We start from the raw sequence: 19,031 nt of genomic DNA, 5'->3' as shown, positions 1-19,031 counted from the left end.
CAGCTTGGTCTGTAGAGTGAGTTCCAGAATAGTTAGATCTACATAGTAAAACCCTGTCTCAAAACAATTTTTTTCTACTTATAATTTTTAAAGAAATACAGAAAGAAAAAAAAAGCCAGTGAGATGTCTTCATGGCAGGAGAGAAGGAGGGAGAAAGAGAAAGGGGTTTTAGTGGAAGGAGAGAGAAGGAACATACCACATTTACCATGTGCTGTGTAAGCCTCAGGATGCCAGGGTGCAGAGGGCATGAAGTCACTGCTGATAGAGTGCAAACTGGCACAGCCATTTGAGAGCAGAGTTGGGTTTTAGTAAAGTCGATTATTTATCACTGCCAACTGCCGATCACGTCTGGTGTCAGTAGTGTCCTCCCTCAGCTCCCCTCTAGTTTAAGCAGTTAAGAGCATGAGCTGTGCTTTCAGAGGACCTGACTTCCATTCCCAGCACCCACGTCTGGCAGGTCCCCCCCCTCCCCCATAACTCCAGCTCTAGGGGATCAGACACTCTTATGGCTTCTGCAGGCACACACACACACACACACACACACACACACACACACACACACACACACACACACGCACACGCACACACACACGGCATATGCAGACACAGAGACACAAATACATACATATATTTGAAAATAAAGTAAATCTTTTAAAAGATTTATTTATGTATTATACATACAGTGTTCTGCCTGCATATATGCCTGCCGGCCAGAAGAGGGCACCAGATCTCATTACAGATGGTTGTGAGCCACCATGTGGTTGCTGGAAATTGAACTCAGGACCTCTGGAAGAACAGCCGGTGTTCTTAACTGGTGAGCTATCTCTCCAGCTACAAAAATAAAGTAAATCTTAACAACAACAAAAAAGAAAAAAAAAAAAGAAAGAAAGAAATCTGATGAGTGAGGTGGCATGTGCCTTTAATTCCAGCACTCGAGAAGCAGAGGTTCGGGGAGCTTTTTGAGTTCAAGAACAGCCTGGTTTATATAGTAAGTTCTAGGACAGTCAGGGCTACATAGAGAGACTCTGCCTCTAAATAAATAAATACATTCAGTCAATCAAAATAAATTTTAAAAATTTCACCTCATATATATTAATTGTGGGACAATAGAAAGCAAAAGCAGAATCTTAGGAAGAGCCGGACAGCACAGAGCCATCCATCCAGACACGGCCTTCCGCTCTTTTCCTGTGTCTGACATCACAGAATGCCACTTTGAAACAGCCTTTGAGAATCCTACCCCTCTCCATCTTAATACTCTTAAAATAGTAACTTGGCTGTGACCAAGTGTGGGAAACACTCTAACCGTGGTGAAGGTTAATGGCACTGGTAGCTGTCACATGCCCCAGGAGAACGTGACAGAAGACACTTTCCCTCAGTGGCACTTTGAAAATGTCTAATATCAACTTATTCAGGAGGAAGCCATTAGAGGAATCCCAGCTGATAAGCACAGGACAGGGGTCCCCAGTCAAAAATGTCAACACCATGGGAAACAAGGAATGACTGGGACCCTTCAGAACAGGAGGGAGAAGATGAGAGTTAAGTGCTCTCTGCTACCTTGCGCTGGAGCCTGGACCTAAAGGACAGAGGGGATTCAGAGTTTAGTGGACAGCCCCTACCCTGGAGCTGGCTGCTTAGCTGTGGCCAGTGTTCTTGATATCACACAGTGCAAATAAACAGGGCAACAGGCGAGGCGTACACAGAGCTCCCAGAAATATATACATTTGCACCTTTTTTTTTCCAAGCTGGAAATTATGCTGAAATAAATAAGCTTTTAGGACAAACATTATCCTTAGGTTCCACATTAAAAAAAAAAAAGTATGGTTTTTTTGTACGTTCCTAAAAAACGGTTATGAAGTATCTAAAGCAGGAATTTACAAACATAAATCCACAATTGTAATGTGAGATTTAAAAATAACCCCCATTAACATGGAGTATTTTTAACCCATGACTGATATTTAAAAATACCCCACTGAGGGCCTAGAGAGAGTGCTTGCCTAGCACATCCGAATCCCGGCTCCGTGCCTAGCATAAACCCAGGTGTGGTGGTCCAGGCCTGTGATCCCAGAACCCTGGAGATTAGAAGCTGAAAGTTACCCCTGGCTAATCACTGATTTCTAGGCTAGCCTGGGATTCATGAGGCCCTGTCTCAAAAAACCCAAAACAAAACAAACCAAAAAATGCCACGAGAGAGAGAAAGTGATAAGATTAATTAGATGAAAAATATTTTCACAGACCGCTTCCATTCTCCTATTCCAGTGTGCCTTCCCCCTCTCTAGAGAGGATGGGAGGAGGAAGTGGCCTCCCTGAGTCCCTTACAACGGGTATTTTTTTTTTTTTGGTTTTTCGAGACAGGGTTTCTCTGTGTAGTTTTGCGCCTTTCCTGGGACTCACTTGGTAGCCCAGGCTGGCCTCGAACTCACAGAGATCCGCCTGGCTCTGCCTCCCGAGTGCTGGGATTAAAGGCGTGCGCCACCACCGCCCGGCCACAACGGGTATTTTATTTATTCCTATCTATTTAATTTGGGACAGGACCTCAGACATCCAGGCTGGCCTCTGAACTTGAAGAGTTCTTAAGCTACCTTCACTTTTTCTTTCTTTTTTAAAAAACTTTTTGAGACAGATCTCACCACGCAGCCTTAGCTGTCCTGGTACCTACCATGCAGCCAGGCTGACCTCGAACTCAGAGATCTGCCTGCCTCTGCCTCCTGAGTGCTGGGATTAAAAGTGTGTGCCACTATGCCCAACAAACGCAATTTTTAAAAATTAAAAAAAAAATTTAAAATAGTGGGAGGAGGGGGGAAAGAATGGTAAATGAAATCATCGCATGTGGGAATAAATACTATTAAAATTTAAAAACCAAGTGATATGGTTATGAGAATGTTACCCATAGTTATGAAATTAGGCAAACTAAGTCGACCTCAAAGAAAACCCCCAAAGTTCCCCAGAGTGGAGGGTGAGAAATGAGAGGAAGTCTTTCTATTTCTAGGCGTTCTATTGGGCTGGAAGGCACACATGCATCTAGATATATTGTATTCCAGACAATCTTAAAATAACTAATTAGGAAAAACATCAGATTTGAGTCTAACAACCCCCTAGGGTCTCGACACCTCCCCCACTCTGTTTACGTTCTCAGGCAGCTTTCAGGATCCAGGGGGCCTGGGACTCCTTTGCCCACGCACCCTGCTGCGTTGCTGGGAGCCAGAGTGATTGGCACCTCCTCCCAGAAGCCCTCGGCAAGGAGCGAGCGCCGCCTGCTGGAAATGAACGCCAACACCCCTAGCGAGTCGCTGTGGAGCACCACTAGGTCCCGCCCCCCGCCCCACCCCAGCCCGGGATCAAGGACCCTCTCCCCCGCATCACGTGCTCCTACCTCCCCAATGCACCCCCCCCTCCCCCGGCCCTCAGGCTTGGAGTTTTAGGCTTGGGATTCTTGTTTCAGAATGGGCTCTATAGGAGTGCGGTGTTAGGGTGATGGCTTTCTGCTCCATGTAGAGTTTAGAGCTAGGCTTTGCATTTCAGAGAGAATCTCCTCTTTTCTGCTCTCCGTGTGCTCTTGGGCAGTCTCTGAATTAGCTAGGCTGAAGTGAGATACTAAACAGTGCCATTGATAAGTAGTGATTTTTTTTTTTCTTTCGAGACAGGGTTTTTTTGTGTAGTTTTGGTGCCTGTCCTGGATCTCGCTCTGTAGCCCAGGCTGGCCTCGAACTCACAGAGATCTGCCTGGCTCTGCCTCCTGAGTGCTGGGATCAAAGGCGTGTGCCACCACCGCCCGGCGCGATAAGTAGTGATTTTTTTACCCTATCCTATGTAAGAGGATACTGGAAAGTTCAGAGGAACTGGCCCTGAGGGCCACCTTCTCCCCTGGGCGTGAGGTGGGGCACTTCTAAGAGGTGAGGTTCCTAGCTGGACTCTCTAAGGGTTACTAGCACGCACCAGGACTCTCTGCATGACTTTTTGGCCACCGGAAGCTTCAGAAATCTTTGCAATCACTGGCCTTCCCAGATAGAGTGCTGGTCTGCACAGAGGGGCCAGCAGGGATGGAAGGGGCCAGCAGCCTCAGGCCTGGACAAGCTACCATGATTGAAGGAATGGATTCCCCAGAGGGCGATGGAAGAGTCTCTGCACTCATCAAGGAGGGGGCCAGTGCAAGGGGCCTGTCCCCTTCTCCAACCCCGTACCCTCAGAGGGTCCGGAGAAAATCCAGGAAGTGTGGAATCTGTCCGCAGGATGAGGAGGAGGCAGGCTTTTCCTTGGGGCTTGGTCAGAGCCTTGATGGGCACTGCCGTCCTGTGCAGAGTGCGTCTCTGGAGTCATCTGCAGGTCCCCAAAGACTTATTTCTTCTAAGGACACTGGTCCTGAAGATCCAGGTGGAAGTTGGGTAGAACCTGCCCCAGAGGCCGCGTTTGAATGCATGCTCTTTTCTAAGAATATGGCTCAGGCAGGCAGCCTCGATCACCTTTTTGGATTCCCAGAGCTCTTTGGAGATGAGTCCCTTAGTCTGATCACACAGGACCCTCCCCAGAGCCCAGCGCTGTACCCAGGGGTGCTGTCTGAGGGTTCTACAGAGCAGCAGGAAGCACAGCCGGTGTTTGTGGTTGGCAGCTCTGGCTCTCCACCTGACCCAGAGGGGCCACAGGTCAACGCCCAGCCAGTGTCCAGGCTGGAGCTGGGACAGGGATTTGCTGCTCCAGCTGAGCCCTTGGGTGGTCCCAGTGGTGCATCCCTGGGGCAGAGAAGACCCAGGCACGTGAATAAGTGGCAACAGACTGGCCCAGTGTCCTGTGCTCAAAAGCAGCATACAGTCAACTCCAGCCAAGATCAACCCGAGGAAGTCATTCAAAGAGGTTGCCCCAGAGTGGTAAGTTGAGCCTGATAGTTTAGGATGGGGTAGCTCCTATTTCCCTCCTCCAGGCCGTGACACTTAACAGAGGTAACCTCCATTGTTTCTTAGTGAACATTTTCTCTCATGCTTGTACTGTTTGGATCACTGGAGATTGGACCCAGGGCCTCATGCACACTAGGCAGACACTCTGTGAACGACTAAGCTATTTCCCCAAACCCCTTTTACATTTTAGTTTAATAGAGGGTCTCACTAAGTTGCCTAGGCTGGCTTTGAACTCATTGTAGCCTTCGCTAGCTTTGAACTTCTAATGCTAAAGCTTCAGTTTCTCAAGTTCTGGGATTACAGGTGTGTGCTGCTGCACCCAGCTTCCCAGATGATGTACACTGAAATTCTGGAGTCAGGAGATGAAAAATAAAATGAAAAATAAACTATATTATTGAGTTCCTGGGAGGGTCATTATCTTTTGGAGGCAGCAAGTCCTGGGTTCAAATCTTGCTTCAGCCTACTTCTGGAGGGATCACCTTCTATTTTAATAAACTTTCTCTTATTTAAAAATAGGAAATATTGCCAGGTGGAGGTGGTGCACACCTTTAATCCCAGCACTGGAAGGCAGAGCCAGGTGGATCTCTGTGAGTTTGAGGCCAGCCTGGTCTACAGAGCGAGTTGCAGGATAGACTCCAAAGCTAAACAGAGAAACCCTGTCTTGGAAAAAAAGGGGGGGGATATCATAACCTGGGTGAGGTGACTGTCTTAATTAGGGTTTCTATTGCTGTGAAGAGACACCATGACCACAGCAACTCTTATAAAGAAAACATTTAATTGGGGGTGGCTTACAGTTTCAGAATTCAGTCCATTATCATCATGATGGGGCGCATGGCGGTGTGCAGGCAGACATGGTGCTGGAGCTGAGAGTGCTAGCTACATCTTGCAGGCAACAGGAAGTTGACTGAGGGAAGCTTGAGCAAAAGAGACCTCAAAGCTGGGGGGGACACAGTGACACACTTCCTCCAACAAGGCCACACCTCCTAATAATGTCACTCCCTTTGAGGGCCATTCAAGACGAGGGGGGGCATTCCATAAAGTGGAATGAGCTCCACTTTACCAGATGGGGAAACTGAGGCTCAGGGAAGTTACCTTTCCTGGCTCACACAGTAATGGACAGTAGTTAAAATATTTCCTCTATTCACAGTTTCTCTTTGCATTCATTGTCCATTTAATTATGATACTAATTTTGTCAATAATCATGTCTAATGTCTATCAACCAGGGGTGAAAGATGGCACTTATTTTTTCCCACATAGTTGGCTGTTTTTACAATGATGGAGTGTGAATTATGTGCTCGGTGTTTTTGATATAATTATATGAAGCATAGGGAGGGAAGAAAATGACAACTGAGTCACAAACCCAGGTAGTTCTCGTGTGAACTTGAGGTGCTGCCTGCCCCTCCATTTTCGGTGTTAGCACCCTGGGTGCTGGGTGCTGAGTACCTGATCTGCAATCTTTGTAACAAGGTAGACACTGATGATATTGCACTGATGTGGCCACAGAGGCTTTAAGAGATAAAATGACTGATCAGGGTCAAACAGCTCATTACTAAGACTGAGACGGGAGGTAATGAGCTGCCTGTGTGTTTATCCCTGTTTGTAGGATAGTCGCATCCCAACACTATGACATTGTTCTTGCAAGCATCTGTATTTTGCATTTTAGGTGGTAGGTCAAGGTCTTAGGTAGCCCAGGCTAGCTTCAAACTCCCTATGTAGCCAAGGCTGACCTGAATTCTTGACCCTCTAACCTTCGCCTCCTAAGTGGTGGGATTGTAGGCACGTATCACTACACCTGGCTCAAAACCACTGATCTGTTTTGTCGTTGTTTAGACTTATCTTATTATTTACTTTGCATATGTGTCTGTGTAGGGTGTGTGTACATGAGTGCAGGAGCCAAAGGAGGCCAGAAGAGGCCATTGGATTCTGGAGCTGGAGTTACAGGTGGTTGTGAACCTTGAAATGGGTGCTGGGAACTGAACTCAGGTCCTCTGGAAGAACAGGCTTAACCTCTGAGCTATCTCTCCAGGCCCCAAACCATTCATCTTTAATTTCAAAAGAAATATGAATACATCTTAGGAAATAAAGAGGAGCCGGGTGGTGGTGGCACTCAGGAGGCAGAGGCAGGCAGATCTCTAAGTTTGAGGCCAGCCTGGTCTACAGAGCTAGTTCCAGGACAGCCAGTACTACACAGAGAAACCCTGTCTCAAAAAAAAAAAAAACAAAAAAACAAAACAAAACAAAGAAAGGAAGAAAGAAAGAAAGAAAGAAAAAAAAAGGAGATGAAAACCCTGCATGCTACAGAGTCCAGCGCAGCCTCCTGTGGACATCTGGAGCAGACTTTTCATGCATCTTTTTCCTATGCTTATGTCTTATCTTACTCCAAACTGTGATAATTGTGCCACATTTTATTTTTCTTTTTGATACTTAAGATATTTCACAATTAGGATGAGATTTAGATCAGTTGGCAGAGTGCTTGTCTACCATGCACAAAGCCCTGGGCTCACCGTTGGGGAGCACTGGATAAACAGGGTGCAGTGGGGTACACCTATAATTCCAGTACTTGGGAGGGGGAAGGGGGATCAGGGAAGCTGAGTAGGGCTTGCTGTGGGGGATGGGCAGGAGGCTCACTGGAGCTTGCTGGAGACTGTCAGCTTACCTCCAGGTTCAGTGGGAGACCTTGTCTCAGGAATAGTGTGGGAGCATTGATAGAAGGGTACGTTCTGCACCCTCCTCTGGCCTCTGCACGTGTACAGATGCTCATCCCCGTGCACACACACACGTGTGCATACACCACACACAAAAAATTCATACCTAATGTTTTAGTAGAGTAAGCAGTTTCTTTGAATGCCTCTGAGACTAACCACCGTCGTTGGGAAATGACCACCTTTTGAGGCTGGTGTCCTTCAGGCTCCTTTTTGTGAGTGTCTGTACATACAGATATGGCCTTAGCCTTTTTGTGTGGGACTAGGAGCCCACACTACACGGTGTGGTTGTTTTTAGGCTCTGCACTATTTGAACCAGAGCCTTTCCAGGTTGGTGCACACTGTTCTGCAGAAGTTCTGCCTTTCCTGACTCTGCGTCAGAGCCGACTGTAGCTGTGTGTGCCGCAGCCACGGGCACTGAGATGAGAGGCTGGGCAGGGCCTTCCTTTTCTCATTCCCAGTCCCTGCAGCGTACTGAGAGCTGCCACTCAGCCTCAATTTGCCTGATGACCCAAGCAAGTGCCTTCGCCTTCCTGGATGTCATTCTTTTCTATGGAAGACGTGGGTATTAATAATACCTTGTGGGGTGATGGTGAGGAGTCAGTGCGATGACACATTTGGCATTTAACTCGGTGCTTGTGACAGGGAAGCTGCTCCGGGGTGTTCCTGAAATACGCAGTTTGGTTGTGTTGTAAGGGATGCTGGGGTGAGGTTCCTGGTACGTTTGATTTCTCCCCACTTAAGATAACTTACTTGGATGGGATGCCAGGATTGGGATTGCTAGGGCTGCAGCGTTTTCGGGGGGCTTGTTGGAGTGGAGCGGTGTGACCAGCTTTCCTGCCTGACTGGATGCAGCCCACAACTGCATGCTACTCCAAGCACCATCCTTGATAACTGCAGCATAGCCTATCATCCCACAGCTGCCCAAACAACCCGTTGCCATGGAAACTGGTGCCAGCTGCAGGAGAAGAATTGGGGCTGGGTTGTGACAGGGACAGGCAGTGGGTGGTTAAGGACAAGGCTGAGTGGGGTGTGGACAAGCATGGGTGTTGAGCCCAGCTTGTTATCTACCAGAGCCCCTCGGGCACCCAGAACTTTTTCCTGGAGGTTGCCTAGGTGGAAGCAGGGGCAGATGGAAGAGTTCAAGGTCAGGCTCTTAGTACACAAAGACTCCAGGTAGAGGTTTTCCTGAGTTGTAATTGCCTTCTCTGTGAGATAGAGCATCCGCTCAGCCCGAAGATCACTGAGCTCTGATAGCAGAGCTTGGCCATGTTGTATTCCTTGAAACTGAGACTCTTGGAGGGGGTGGGACAGGGAGGAGGGCGTCAGGCCGCCATTCTCTTCTCTGGAGCTCTGCAGTATCCAGAGAGGTCAGGAGCTGCTCTGGGCATGGGGTAGGAGGTGCGGGGAGGGCGGCTCTGGCGGTCGGTTTGCCCTTTTCCCTTGAGATGTTCACCATCGTTCCTCTGGCCTGACCCAGACACCCTGGCTCAAGGTGCAGTCCGAAGCTGCCGAGTGTCAGGAGGCAGGGAGGGAGGAGAGAGCGTTCTCAGTGGGCGACCTAAGAATAGCCTGTTTATCTGGCAATGTAGCTCAGAGGTAGAGTACTTATCTAGCATGCACAAGGCCCTGGGTTCAATTCCCAGCTCTGTAAACAACCAACCAAACAAACAATTTCTTTCTCCCTTCTCAGCTCAGCTTTTTGTGTGTGTTTGTGATACGGAGTCTCACGTAGCCCAGGCTGGCCTCAAACACACTGTGGAGCCAAGGATGACTTTGAACTACTAATCCTCTTGCTTCTACTTCCTACATGCTAGGATTGCAGGCATGTGTACCAAGTCTGGTTTGTGAGGTGCTGGGGGCTGAACCTAAGGCTTCATGGAAGCTGGGCAAATACTCTACTGGCCAAGCCACACCCCAGCTACAGCTCTTTTTACTGTGAATTTATTTGCTCCATCAGGATCTTCATACTCATCATCTCATTTAACCCTCACAAGAGCACAAAAAGCCAACGTTAACATCCCCGTTCAGCCGAGAGAGAAAACTGGCGTTTGGAAATTATTGACTCACTCAAGCTTACAGGGCCACAAGGGGTGGAACCTGTGCAAGTTGAGAGGCTGCCAAAGGCCTGGATAAAGGGTTCAGATGAATAAGGAGTTTTATTGTAATTTGTAGAATGATTAGAACGGAGCAGGGGTGTGGGGGTGTGGAGTGGGGTGGGCATGTTCCTACCTGGATCTTGAAGTCTAGTGGATGGCATGAGCAGGGTAATCAGAAAGCTGAAGTTCAGAAGACCATGGATGCCCAGAGGGTAGAGGAGGGCAGAGGACCAGTCTGTCCGAGCTGGGTCTGGACAAGGGAAATAGATGCTCAGCACACAGAGAAGGTAGGAGGAACATGCTGGGAAGAGGGCAGAGCATGTGCAGAAGACTGAGGCGGGCATCTGGGAGTGGTACAGGGTAGACTGGTAGGTGGGGTCGGGAAGGAGTGAGAAAGACCCACACAGGCAGCGTTGTCTGGAGGAAGTGTAGAGGTCTCTGTCAGGAGGGAGTCCTTCTGAGGCAGGAGCCAAGGAACCTACAGCATCAGTGTTGATAGAGAGAGCTTGATGTGTCTTGAGGTCATGACTGAGTAGCTTTCTCAGGATTGCACAGATCCTAAATGCTGGCAGCAGCTACTCACTGCACACACATGCCACAGTTCTATTTACAGCCTTTGGGATTTTGTAGTGGTTTCTTCCTTTCCTTTCCTCTCCTTTCCTTTCCTCTCCTCTCCTCCCCTCCCCTGCCCTCCTCTCCCTTCTCCTCCCCTCTCCTCTTTTGCTATTACACATGGAGATGCTGTGCAGTTTAGCGTATGTTCTTTTGGCATAGTAGATCAAGAATATCTTCAGAGTCTGAGTTTTAGACTATAGGGCATACACATCTTCAGTGCCAGGTACTCGCCGAAGTGACTGAGGTCAGGTGTGCTCAGGTGCTGTAACAGTGGAGTGACTGAAGCAATGTGCATCCTTGCAGCAGTGTGGACATGTCCCAGTCATCTCACATCTTTTTGGTTTTTCAAGACAGAATTTCTTTGTGAAACAGTCCTGGCTGTCCTGGATCTCTGTAGACCAGGCTGGCCTCGAACTCACAAAGATCTGCCTGCCTCTGCCTCCTGAGTGCTGGGATTAAAGGCGTGTGCCACCACCGCCTGGCTTCATTTCACATCTTTACTGGCACTTAATGGGATCAGCCTTTGATTTTTTACCAAAGTAGAGATAGCTAGCCTGTCTCTGTGGTCTTGATTTTGTCTTCATGGTAATTTCCTAATACAAGAAACTTTTCATCTACTTTAGCCATCCCTGTTAAAACTTTGTCTAAAAAAATGTATGGTTTTTTTTTTGCCTTTTTTTTTTTTTTTTTGGTGTTAGTTAACTTCTTATGAACTTGTAGGAATTCTTCATATATTCTGGATACTATTCCTTTTCAGTTAATCTTTTACAAATATGTTTTCCTAGAGTGAAACCTTAAAGAGGTTAAAGAGAAAGGTTTGTTACTTTGTGGATGTGTGTGTATCTGTGTGTGGGTTTGTGCACATGAGAATGGGTGTCCTTGGAGGCCAGACGAGGGTATCATAAACCCCAGGAAAGTTACAGTTACAGTAGGATGTGACTCGTGTGGGTGCTGGGAACTGAACTCAGGTCCTTTGCGAGAATAGCAAGCGCTCTTACCCACTGAGCCAAGGTCTCTCCAGTCCACAATTTTGTTTTTCTTACAGTATCTGTTGGTGAAAGAAATTTTTGTTGTTGTTTTTGGAGACAGGGTTTCTCTGTATAGCTTTGTGCCTTTCCTGGAACTCACTTTGTAGACCAGGCTGGCCTCGAACTCAGAGATACGCCTGCCTCTGCTTCCTGAGAGTTGGGATTAAAGGTGTGTACCACCACCACCTGGCTGGTGAAAGAAATTCTTAATTTTGTGTGTGTGTAAAATATGAACAACTGCCAAGCACTCAGGATGCAGAGGCAGGTGGATGGATCTTTTTTAGTTCGAAGCCAGCCTGGATTATAGAGTGAGTTCCAGGACAGCCAGGGCTACACAGAGAAACCCAGTCTTGAAAAACAAAACAACAAAAGTACACACAATATAAAATGTTGGTCTTAATAATTTTTTAAGCATACAGGTCAGTGGCATTCAGTACATTTATATAGCTGTCAGGACCTTTATTCACTCTCTCTCTCTCTCTCTCTCTCTCTCTCTCCCCACAACTAAATCTCTCTACCTATCAGACAGTAATTCTCCATTCCTGTTTACTTCCAGACGCTGGTAACCGTATTTTACTTCTTTTCTTCTTCTTCTTCTTCTTCTTCTTCTTCTTCTTCTTCTTCTTCTTCTTCTTCTTCTTCTTCTTCCTCCTCCTCCTCCTCCTCCTCCTCCTCCTCCTCCTCCTCCTCCTCCTCCTCCTCCTCCTCTTCTTCTTCTTTTCTCTGAGACAAGGTTTCTCTGTATTCCAGGCTGTCCTGGAACATGCTCTGTAGACCAGGCTGGCCTCAAACTCAGAGATCTGCTTGCCTCTGCCTCCTGAGCACTGGGATTAAAGGCATGTCCTACTATTGCCTGGCACATTTTAGTTTCGGTCTCCCTGAATTTGATTACAGTAGACACCTCATTGTTTGGAGACTGAAGCTGCTTCACTTTGCAGAACATACAGGAACAACATGCTGCTGTGTGTATGTACTGCGTTTTGTTTAGCATGGCAATATATCTGTAATTGATTTTTGACTGATATGGACTAGGGACCCAGGTACAGCCTTTGTATGGAAATGTAGCTGCTCTAACACCACTTCTGGACCGATCCTGTCTTCCCTTGCTTACATACTGTGTGAGCACCATCACAGAACGAGCTGCTGTGTGTGGGTTGGATAGGAGTTCTAGTTTTCCCATGCTGCCCCTGCCTATGCTATGTTTATGTTGTCTCTTTCTTATACATATTAGAACTCGTTTGTCCATGTACAGCCTCCTCTGAACCTGTTGGGACTTCAGTTGGTACTGTATTGAACTGTCAGCCAGCTTGAGGAGGAATAACATCTCCATAATACCAAGTCTTCGATCTTTGAACATGGTATACCTCTGTGCTTGTTCAAATTTTCTGGAATGTTTTTTAGTAGTTGTTGTTTTTTTAATCTTATGCATCTTTTTTCCAGATTTATTCCTAAACAAAATATTTATAGCTAACTTTTTATTATGGAAAATTCTCAGCACATCTAAACATAGGTTGTAAGTGCTGGCTAGTGTGTTTTGGTTCATGAATTGATTATGTCACTGGCATGTAAGCAAACATGGCTGTATGTTTGCAACTTGCTTGTGGCTGAGTTCATGGTGGAGTGTCAGAGTTGAGCAGTTTTGACAATCATGTAGCCAATATGAAAGATATTTTTAAACAGTTTAGTGCTGGTTAGGTGATCAGGACAGATTTTTGTCTAGTTCAGTATAGGGAAGTATACAGTGTACATTGAGCTTAGCTCCTCTCTGTACAAAAAGCAACTATGCATTTTAAAGAATGAGGAATACAGATGGGGCAGACAGGGACTTGGTCTAGGAAGTGAAAATCCCAAAGCGTTGGTTGGTATAAATGTCAGCAGAATAATTTTTTTCTAGATGATAGATATCAAGTCTAGGAGCTGGGTCCTTCAGATGTTGGCGGGAACAAGCAGTGAACTTGAGGGTCTCCCGTGGGTCTCCTCAGGCAGGTGATTTAAGTCTAGGGCCATCTTAGGGATGTAGTCTTGAGCTTCTAAGTCCTTATAGACATAAGTTTGAGACCCAGTTTAGAAGAGCCCTCGAAGGGACTTGCGTAGACTTTGGTCAAGGAGACATAATCTTTGTCACTGTTTTCTCTGTAGCCCTTGACAGAAAATGATTTCTGAGTCCTTTGTGCTCTCCTGTAGCCACCACGTGTCACCGTACTTTCAAGCTGGTAACAATTTCTTAGTGGTATTAACAATTCAGTACTCGTTCAGTACCAGACTCCAGCAGGTACTCATTTATTCTGTTTAGTTAATAATAATTATTATTTTTAGGGAAGATTTTATGTATCTCAGATTGGCCTTGAGCCTATTATAGAGCCAATAATGAGACAGAACATTTTGAGACAGGGTCTCCAATAGCCCAGACTGTCCTGAAACTCAACATGTAGGTGAGGATGACATTGAACTCCTGAAGCTCCTAAGTGCTGGGATTCCAGGAGTGCACCACTGTGCCTGGTATATGTGGTGCTGGGGATTGAACCTGGGGCTTCGGGAATGCTGGGCAAGCACCTTACAATTGAGCCACATCCCCGGTCTGACCTTGAACTCAGATCCTCTTCCTCCCTCCTCCTGTTATGATTATGTATGTGCATCACTGTACCCAGTTTATGTGGTGCTGGCGATGGAACCTGGGGCTTTGTGCATGCTAGGTAAGTATTCAACCTACTGATTGACATCCCCAGCTCTAATTATATATATGTTATTTTAGAGAGAGGGTCTCCCTGTGTAGACCAGGCTGGCCTCAAACTCATACTCTACCTGCCTCTGCCTCCTGAGTGCTGGGATAAAGGTGTGTGCCACCATGCTCAGCTCCTGATTTATTTTTATAGTTTGCCTTTTAATGTTGGATCCAAACAAAGTCTGCACATTTTAAGTGGTTGATAAGTCTTTCATGTCTCCTTTAATCCACAGGCTCTCCCTGTCTCTTGATTTTTTTTCCCAGTAAGCTGAAGAAATGTGGTTGTTTGTTCTATAATTTATTACATTCCTGTTTCATAGTTAAACATGGTCCTTGTGTGTGTTTTTCCGTTGCTGTGAAAAATTCTGGAGAAGAACCTCCCCAGAGAGGATTTATCTTGGCATGTGGTTTCAGAGGTTTTCCCTCCATCACGTCAGGGAGGTCAAGGGTGGAGCAGAGTGGGCACACGGTGACCAGGAAGTGGAGGGATCACCATTGCTACAGACTTCCTCTTCCTCTTTGGTTTCATCTAGGCCCTCAGCCAGTGGGATGGTGCTGCTCACGTTAGGGTGGTTCTCCCAGAGTAGTTAGTTCATCTTCTCCGGGAGACCCCTCCAGGCCTCTCAGAAGTGTCTTTGCATACTGTCTCTCAGTACAGCCAGGCTGCAGTCGACTAATTCCCCCTCTTCCATTCTCTGTAGTTCCCGAAGAATGCTGTTTGAATGTTGGGTTAGAATTAGATGCTGTCTGGGGCTTGTGCCACTCCCTAGGTGGGGGTGTGGTGTTTCCATCAGAGGGGCCCACAATATCTGCTTGTACGACTTTATACTTTTGATGCTTTTCTAATGTGGTAACTTTAAAAACTGCAATGTCTGACTGTTGCTAGCATTAAAAAAAAACATGATTGATTTTTGCTTATTGATTTTGTATGTAGGAATCTTGCTGAACTCTAACTAATTCGTATAATTTATCTGTTTGGCTGTTTCTGTGTTCTACAAAAACAGTTCCACGAGGACAAATGGCAGTTATGGCATTTCCTTTCCAGTCCTTCGTGCCATCCCTTCCCCTTCCTCACCTGCTGCATTATAGAAGCCCGGGGAAAGCTGCTCTCGGGAGCTTTGGTTTGTTCTGGGTCTTAAATGAAATTGTTCATGGTTTCATGTCTGAAGTGTTTTCCTACTGATGCCCTTAGCAGGCTGGGGAAGCTTTCCTCTGTTCCTAGATTGCTAATTATTCTGGATGCACAGTGCGTTTGGGGAGATAATCATATGACTTTTACCCCCTAATTTATTAATATGGAGAGTTAATGAGTTTTTAAATGTTAAGTCTATCTTGCCTTACTGAAACAAGTACAACTTGATGGTGTCCTGGTGGGTACTCGTGTGTGCGCATTTCCTATTTTCTGAGTTCTTATTAATAATTTGCTTGTAATTTTTGCACTTCAGTTGATGAGTTAACTGTCCTGAAATGACTGATCTGTGGGCTGTGTTGTCTTCAGGAGTCATTTCCATGAGGTTGGAATTATTCGGTTTTGGAACATTGTGGGAATAGAGCATTGGTTTAAGACAAACAAAAACCAACCCTTCGAATGGTATTTTTCTTCAGGAGAAATGCTTCCTCCCTGTGGATTGGATGTGTCCCATGGTTGTAGTTGTGTTACAGAGTCAGCTAGCTGGCTGTGCTTTGTTTCTATCCCGATAGGAATGGTGGGTCTCTTGAAAAACCAAACAACAACAGCAACAACAACAAAAAAAAGAAAAGAAAAGAAGGAAAAGGAAAAGGAAACGGTGGGTCAGATGCTGGTCTCTGGTCGCATTAAGGGAGGCAGTCGGCAGGTGGGGATCACACCAGTGGTACCTCCCGCCCTGCGGTTCTCCTCTCGGCCTCAGGTATTGAAACTCTTTGTCCTAGAAGGTATGTTGTGGATGGGCCTGAGAAGTTGGGATTTATCGGCCCTTGCTAGCAAATGACTTTGGAACTTCCAGATAGGCCTACGTATTGAGATTCCTCAGCCTTTGGCAGCAACCAGAGTTCCAGCCCTTCTATAGGTCCAGGAAGGCAGGATTCCTTGGCCATTAACACCATCAGCATCCAGTGTTAGATCTCTCAGCCTTGGGTCTGAGGCCCTTGGTTCTAAGGCTTAACTTGACAGCCTCATGGGATTCTGCTGGCAACTGGGGTCTCTAGTCACTCTTTTCTGGGTCTTTTCAGTCTGTTAATCCCCCAGCCTCGGCTCTTGGCCCTCTCATGTCTCTCGCCTCCACTGCCCTGCCTTTCTGGACTAGTCGCTCTTGAATTGTTCGGGCTGCTGCTGAAGTTAAGGCATCCTGGCGTGCTGGCTGTGGCCGTTGGTGCCGGCTGCTGTTTCTGCTACACCGTCCCTTGTGTTACCAGCTTGGCTGTGCTAGACACAAAAAGAGCACTGGAGAGAGGCTTTATTGGGTCTAATGTCCCAGCATCAGAGAGGCAGCACAGGCTAGTGTCTCCCAGTCATTTCCCTGGGCTGAGCGGCTTGCTTCTGTAGCATCTAAAGCCTGAGAAAGGGTGTTTGGACCAATCCCAGCTGTTTGTTTTGGACCAATCATAAACATTTCTTTTTTGGGATGTTCACAGGTGAGCCTCTTAATGCCAATCACAATCATTACAACTTTTGGGAGGACCAATCACAGCTATCTGTTTTGGACCCACCACAAACATTTGTGTGGGCCAATCCCAGCCTTTCTTAGCACCAGTCACACCCCTCCTTCTGATAGCACACTGGGAAAACTGCTCCCTTCTGGCCTACGTGGAAATAGTTGAAGGGTGGTCTTTAGAGTTCACTGGGATGTGTGCTGGAGTCTGATGGAGGCTTTGCCTTCAGGCCCTCGGCGGTGAGCTGCCATAGCCTGTAGTTGGTTTGTTTTAAAGATTTATTCATTTTTATTTTTTATGTGTATGGCGTTTTGCTTGCATATATGTCTGTGCACCATGCGCATGCGTGATGCCCACAGGGGCCGGAAGAGAACATCAGATCCCCTGGAACTGAAGTTCCAGGTGGTCGTGAGCCACCGTGTGGGCTCTTGAAATCAAACCCTGTGTCCCCTGGAAGAGCATTTGGTGCTGTTGCCTCCTGATCTCCCTCCAGACCACGCTGTAGCTTTTTTCAAAAGATGCTCGTGGAGCATTCTGGTACTGACAAGAGGCAGTCAGGCAGGCTGCCTGTTGGACTAATAGTCTGTTTGCTCAAGGCAGCAAGCGAGAGTCCAGGGCCTGCTAACTAGGGCATCATCACCAGCATCTTGATCACAGGAAAATGAACTTCAGAAGAGGTACTTAAGGCACAAACTTATGGGGGCCAATGAGGTGCCTTAGGAAGCCAGTCAAGGTGCTTTCCTGCGTTTGATCCCTGACGTCCAAATGGTGGAAGGAGGTCACACACAAGTTGCCATCACCTCCGCAGCATGCCCCACTACATGAATAGATGTGATAAAATTAAAACACCCCCAACTTATCACTGACACTAATGGTGGCTTGGACAGATTTTTAGTAGCACTTTACCATTGCTTCCCACTGCCCAGTGCTTCGGGGAGAGTGAGTTAGGCTCTTGTGTGTCTCAATTATATTAATTATGCTATTAATTAATAAATAAATTTATTTTTATTTTATGTGCATTGGTGTTTCGCCTGCATGTATGTATGAGGGTATCAGATCTTGGAGTTACAGACAGTTGTTAGCTGCCATGTGGTTGCTGGGAATTGAACCCCAGTCCTCTAGAAGAGCAGTCAGTGCTCTTAACCTCTGTCTCTCCAGCCCCCAACTCGGAGGAGTCACTTTTTTTTTTTTTCGAGACAGGGTTTCTCTGTGTAGCTTTGCGCCTTTCCTGGAACTCGCTTTGGAGACCAGGCTGGCCTCGAACTCACAGAGATCCGCCTGGCTCTGCCTCCCGAGTGCTGGGATTAAAGGCGTGCGCCACCACCGCCCGGCACGGAGTCACTTTTGTTAAGTTATATTTTTCTAGATATGTGTCCATGTTATCTGCGTTTACAGATTCATTGGCAAATTGGCATGAGTATTTATTTCACAATGGCGTCTTGCTTTTAACTGCTGTGTGTTCATAATTACTCATTCCAACTCTGTCCAGCTATATTCTCCTCTTCTGTAATCATCCTGGGCAGGGAACTGCTTTCTTCAGAGAGTCCATGTTTCCTTTTGTTGTTCTGTTTTCTGTTTCTAATGTCTTCAGCACGTTATTTCATAACACCATAAAATGGCACTTAGTTCATAATTCCCCTTTTTTTCCCAATAAAGTCATTTAAAGCTATAAGTGAACCTTTAAAATATCACTTTTGCGGCACCCGCAGACTTTAGCCTTTTCATCAGCCTCAATATTTTATAGCTTTATTACAAATTGTCTTTGTGTCAGTTGAAGTCAGAGTCCCAGTTTTCCCTTATCCTCTTGTTCTGGAACTCTCTCTGTAGACCAGGCTGGCCTTGAACTCACAAAGATCCGCCTGGCTCTGCCTCCTTAGTGCTGGGATTAAAGGTACACGCCACCGCTGCCCGGCTTCCCTCGTCTTTTTAAAAATTTATTTTTATTTTGTGTGTATGAATGTTTTGCCTTCATTGTAGGTACACCATGTGTGTGCAGTGCCTTCAGAGCCCAGAAGAGGGCAGTAAACATTAGAATGCGTGTTCAGACAGTTGTGAGCTGTCATGTGGATGCTGGGACCTCTGTAAGAGCTGAAAGGGCTCTTAACTGCTGAGCCTTCTCCAGCCTTTAATTACTTTTCTATTGCTGTGAGGAAGCAACATGGTTAAGGCAACTTATAAAATAAAGTGTTGCATTTGGTTTATGGTTGTAAAGACTTCAGATTTGATGATGGGACCTGGTGGTGGTGCATACCTTTAATCCCAGCACCTGGGAGGCAGAGGCAGGAGGATCTCTGAGTTCGAGGCTGGCCTGGTCTACAGACTGAGATCCAGGACAGTGGATTGATGGT

The 19,031-nt window shown here is 46.6% G+C and overlaps 1 protein-coding gene across 8 annotated transcripts in view; it reads left to right on the top strand.

Annotated features, from left to right (window-relative positions):
* Positions 1 to 3,424: 3,424 nt before the first annotated feature.
* Spocd1 (SPOC domain containing 1) overlaps positions 3,425 to 19,031 on the top strand; it is a 30,514-nt gene continuing 14,907 nt past the window's right edge. Inside the window, exon 1 of one of the 8 annotated variants that reach the window (XM_052718051.1) lies at positions 3,425 to 4,859. In XM_052718051.1, the coding sequence (XP_052574011.1) occupies positions 4,038 to 4,859 (822 nt within the window). In that variant the 5' untranslated portion in view covers positions 3,425 to 4,037. Of the gene's footprint in view, positions 4,860 to 7,971; positions 8,150 to 8,241; positions 8,307 to 8,412; positions 8,765 to 9,843; positions 9,975 to 19,031 lie in introns of those variants that run through there. The other 7 variants (XM_052718052.1, XM_052718054.1, XM_052718053.1 and 4 more) reach the window with 7 other exon arrangements.

Source organism: Peromyscus californicus, unplaced genomic scaffold (assembly GCF_007827085.1).
Source record: "Peromyscus californicus insignis strain IS unplaced genomic scaffold, ASM782708v3 Scaffold_5__1_contigs__length_169319896, whole genome shotgun sequence".
In the NCBI taxonomy this organism is placed as follows: domain Eukaryota; kingdom Metazoa; phylum Chordata; class Mammalia; order Rodentia; family Cricetidae; genus Peromyscus; species Peromyscus californicus.
This window is presented reverse-complemented; position numbering and strand designations above follow the sequence as displayed.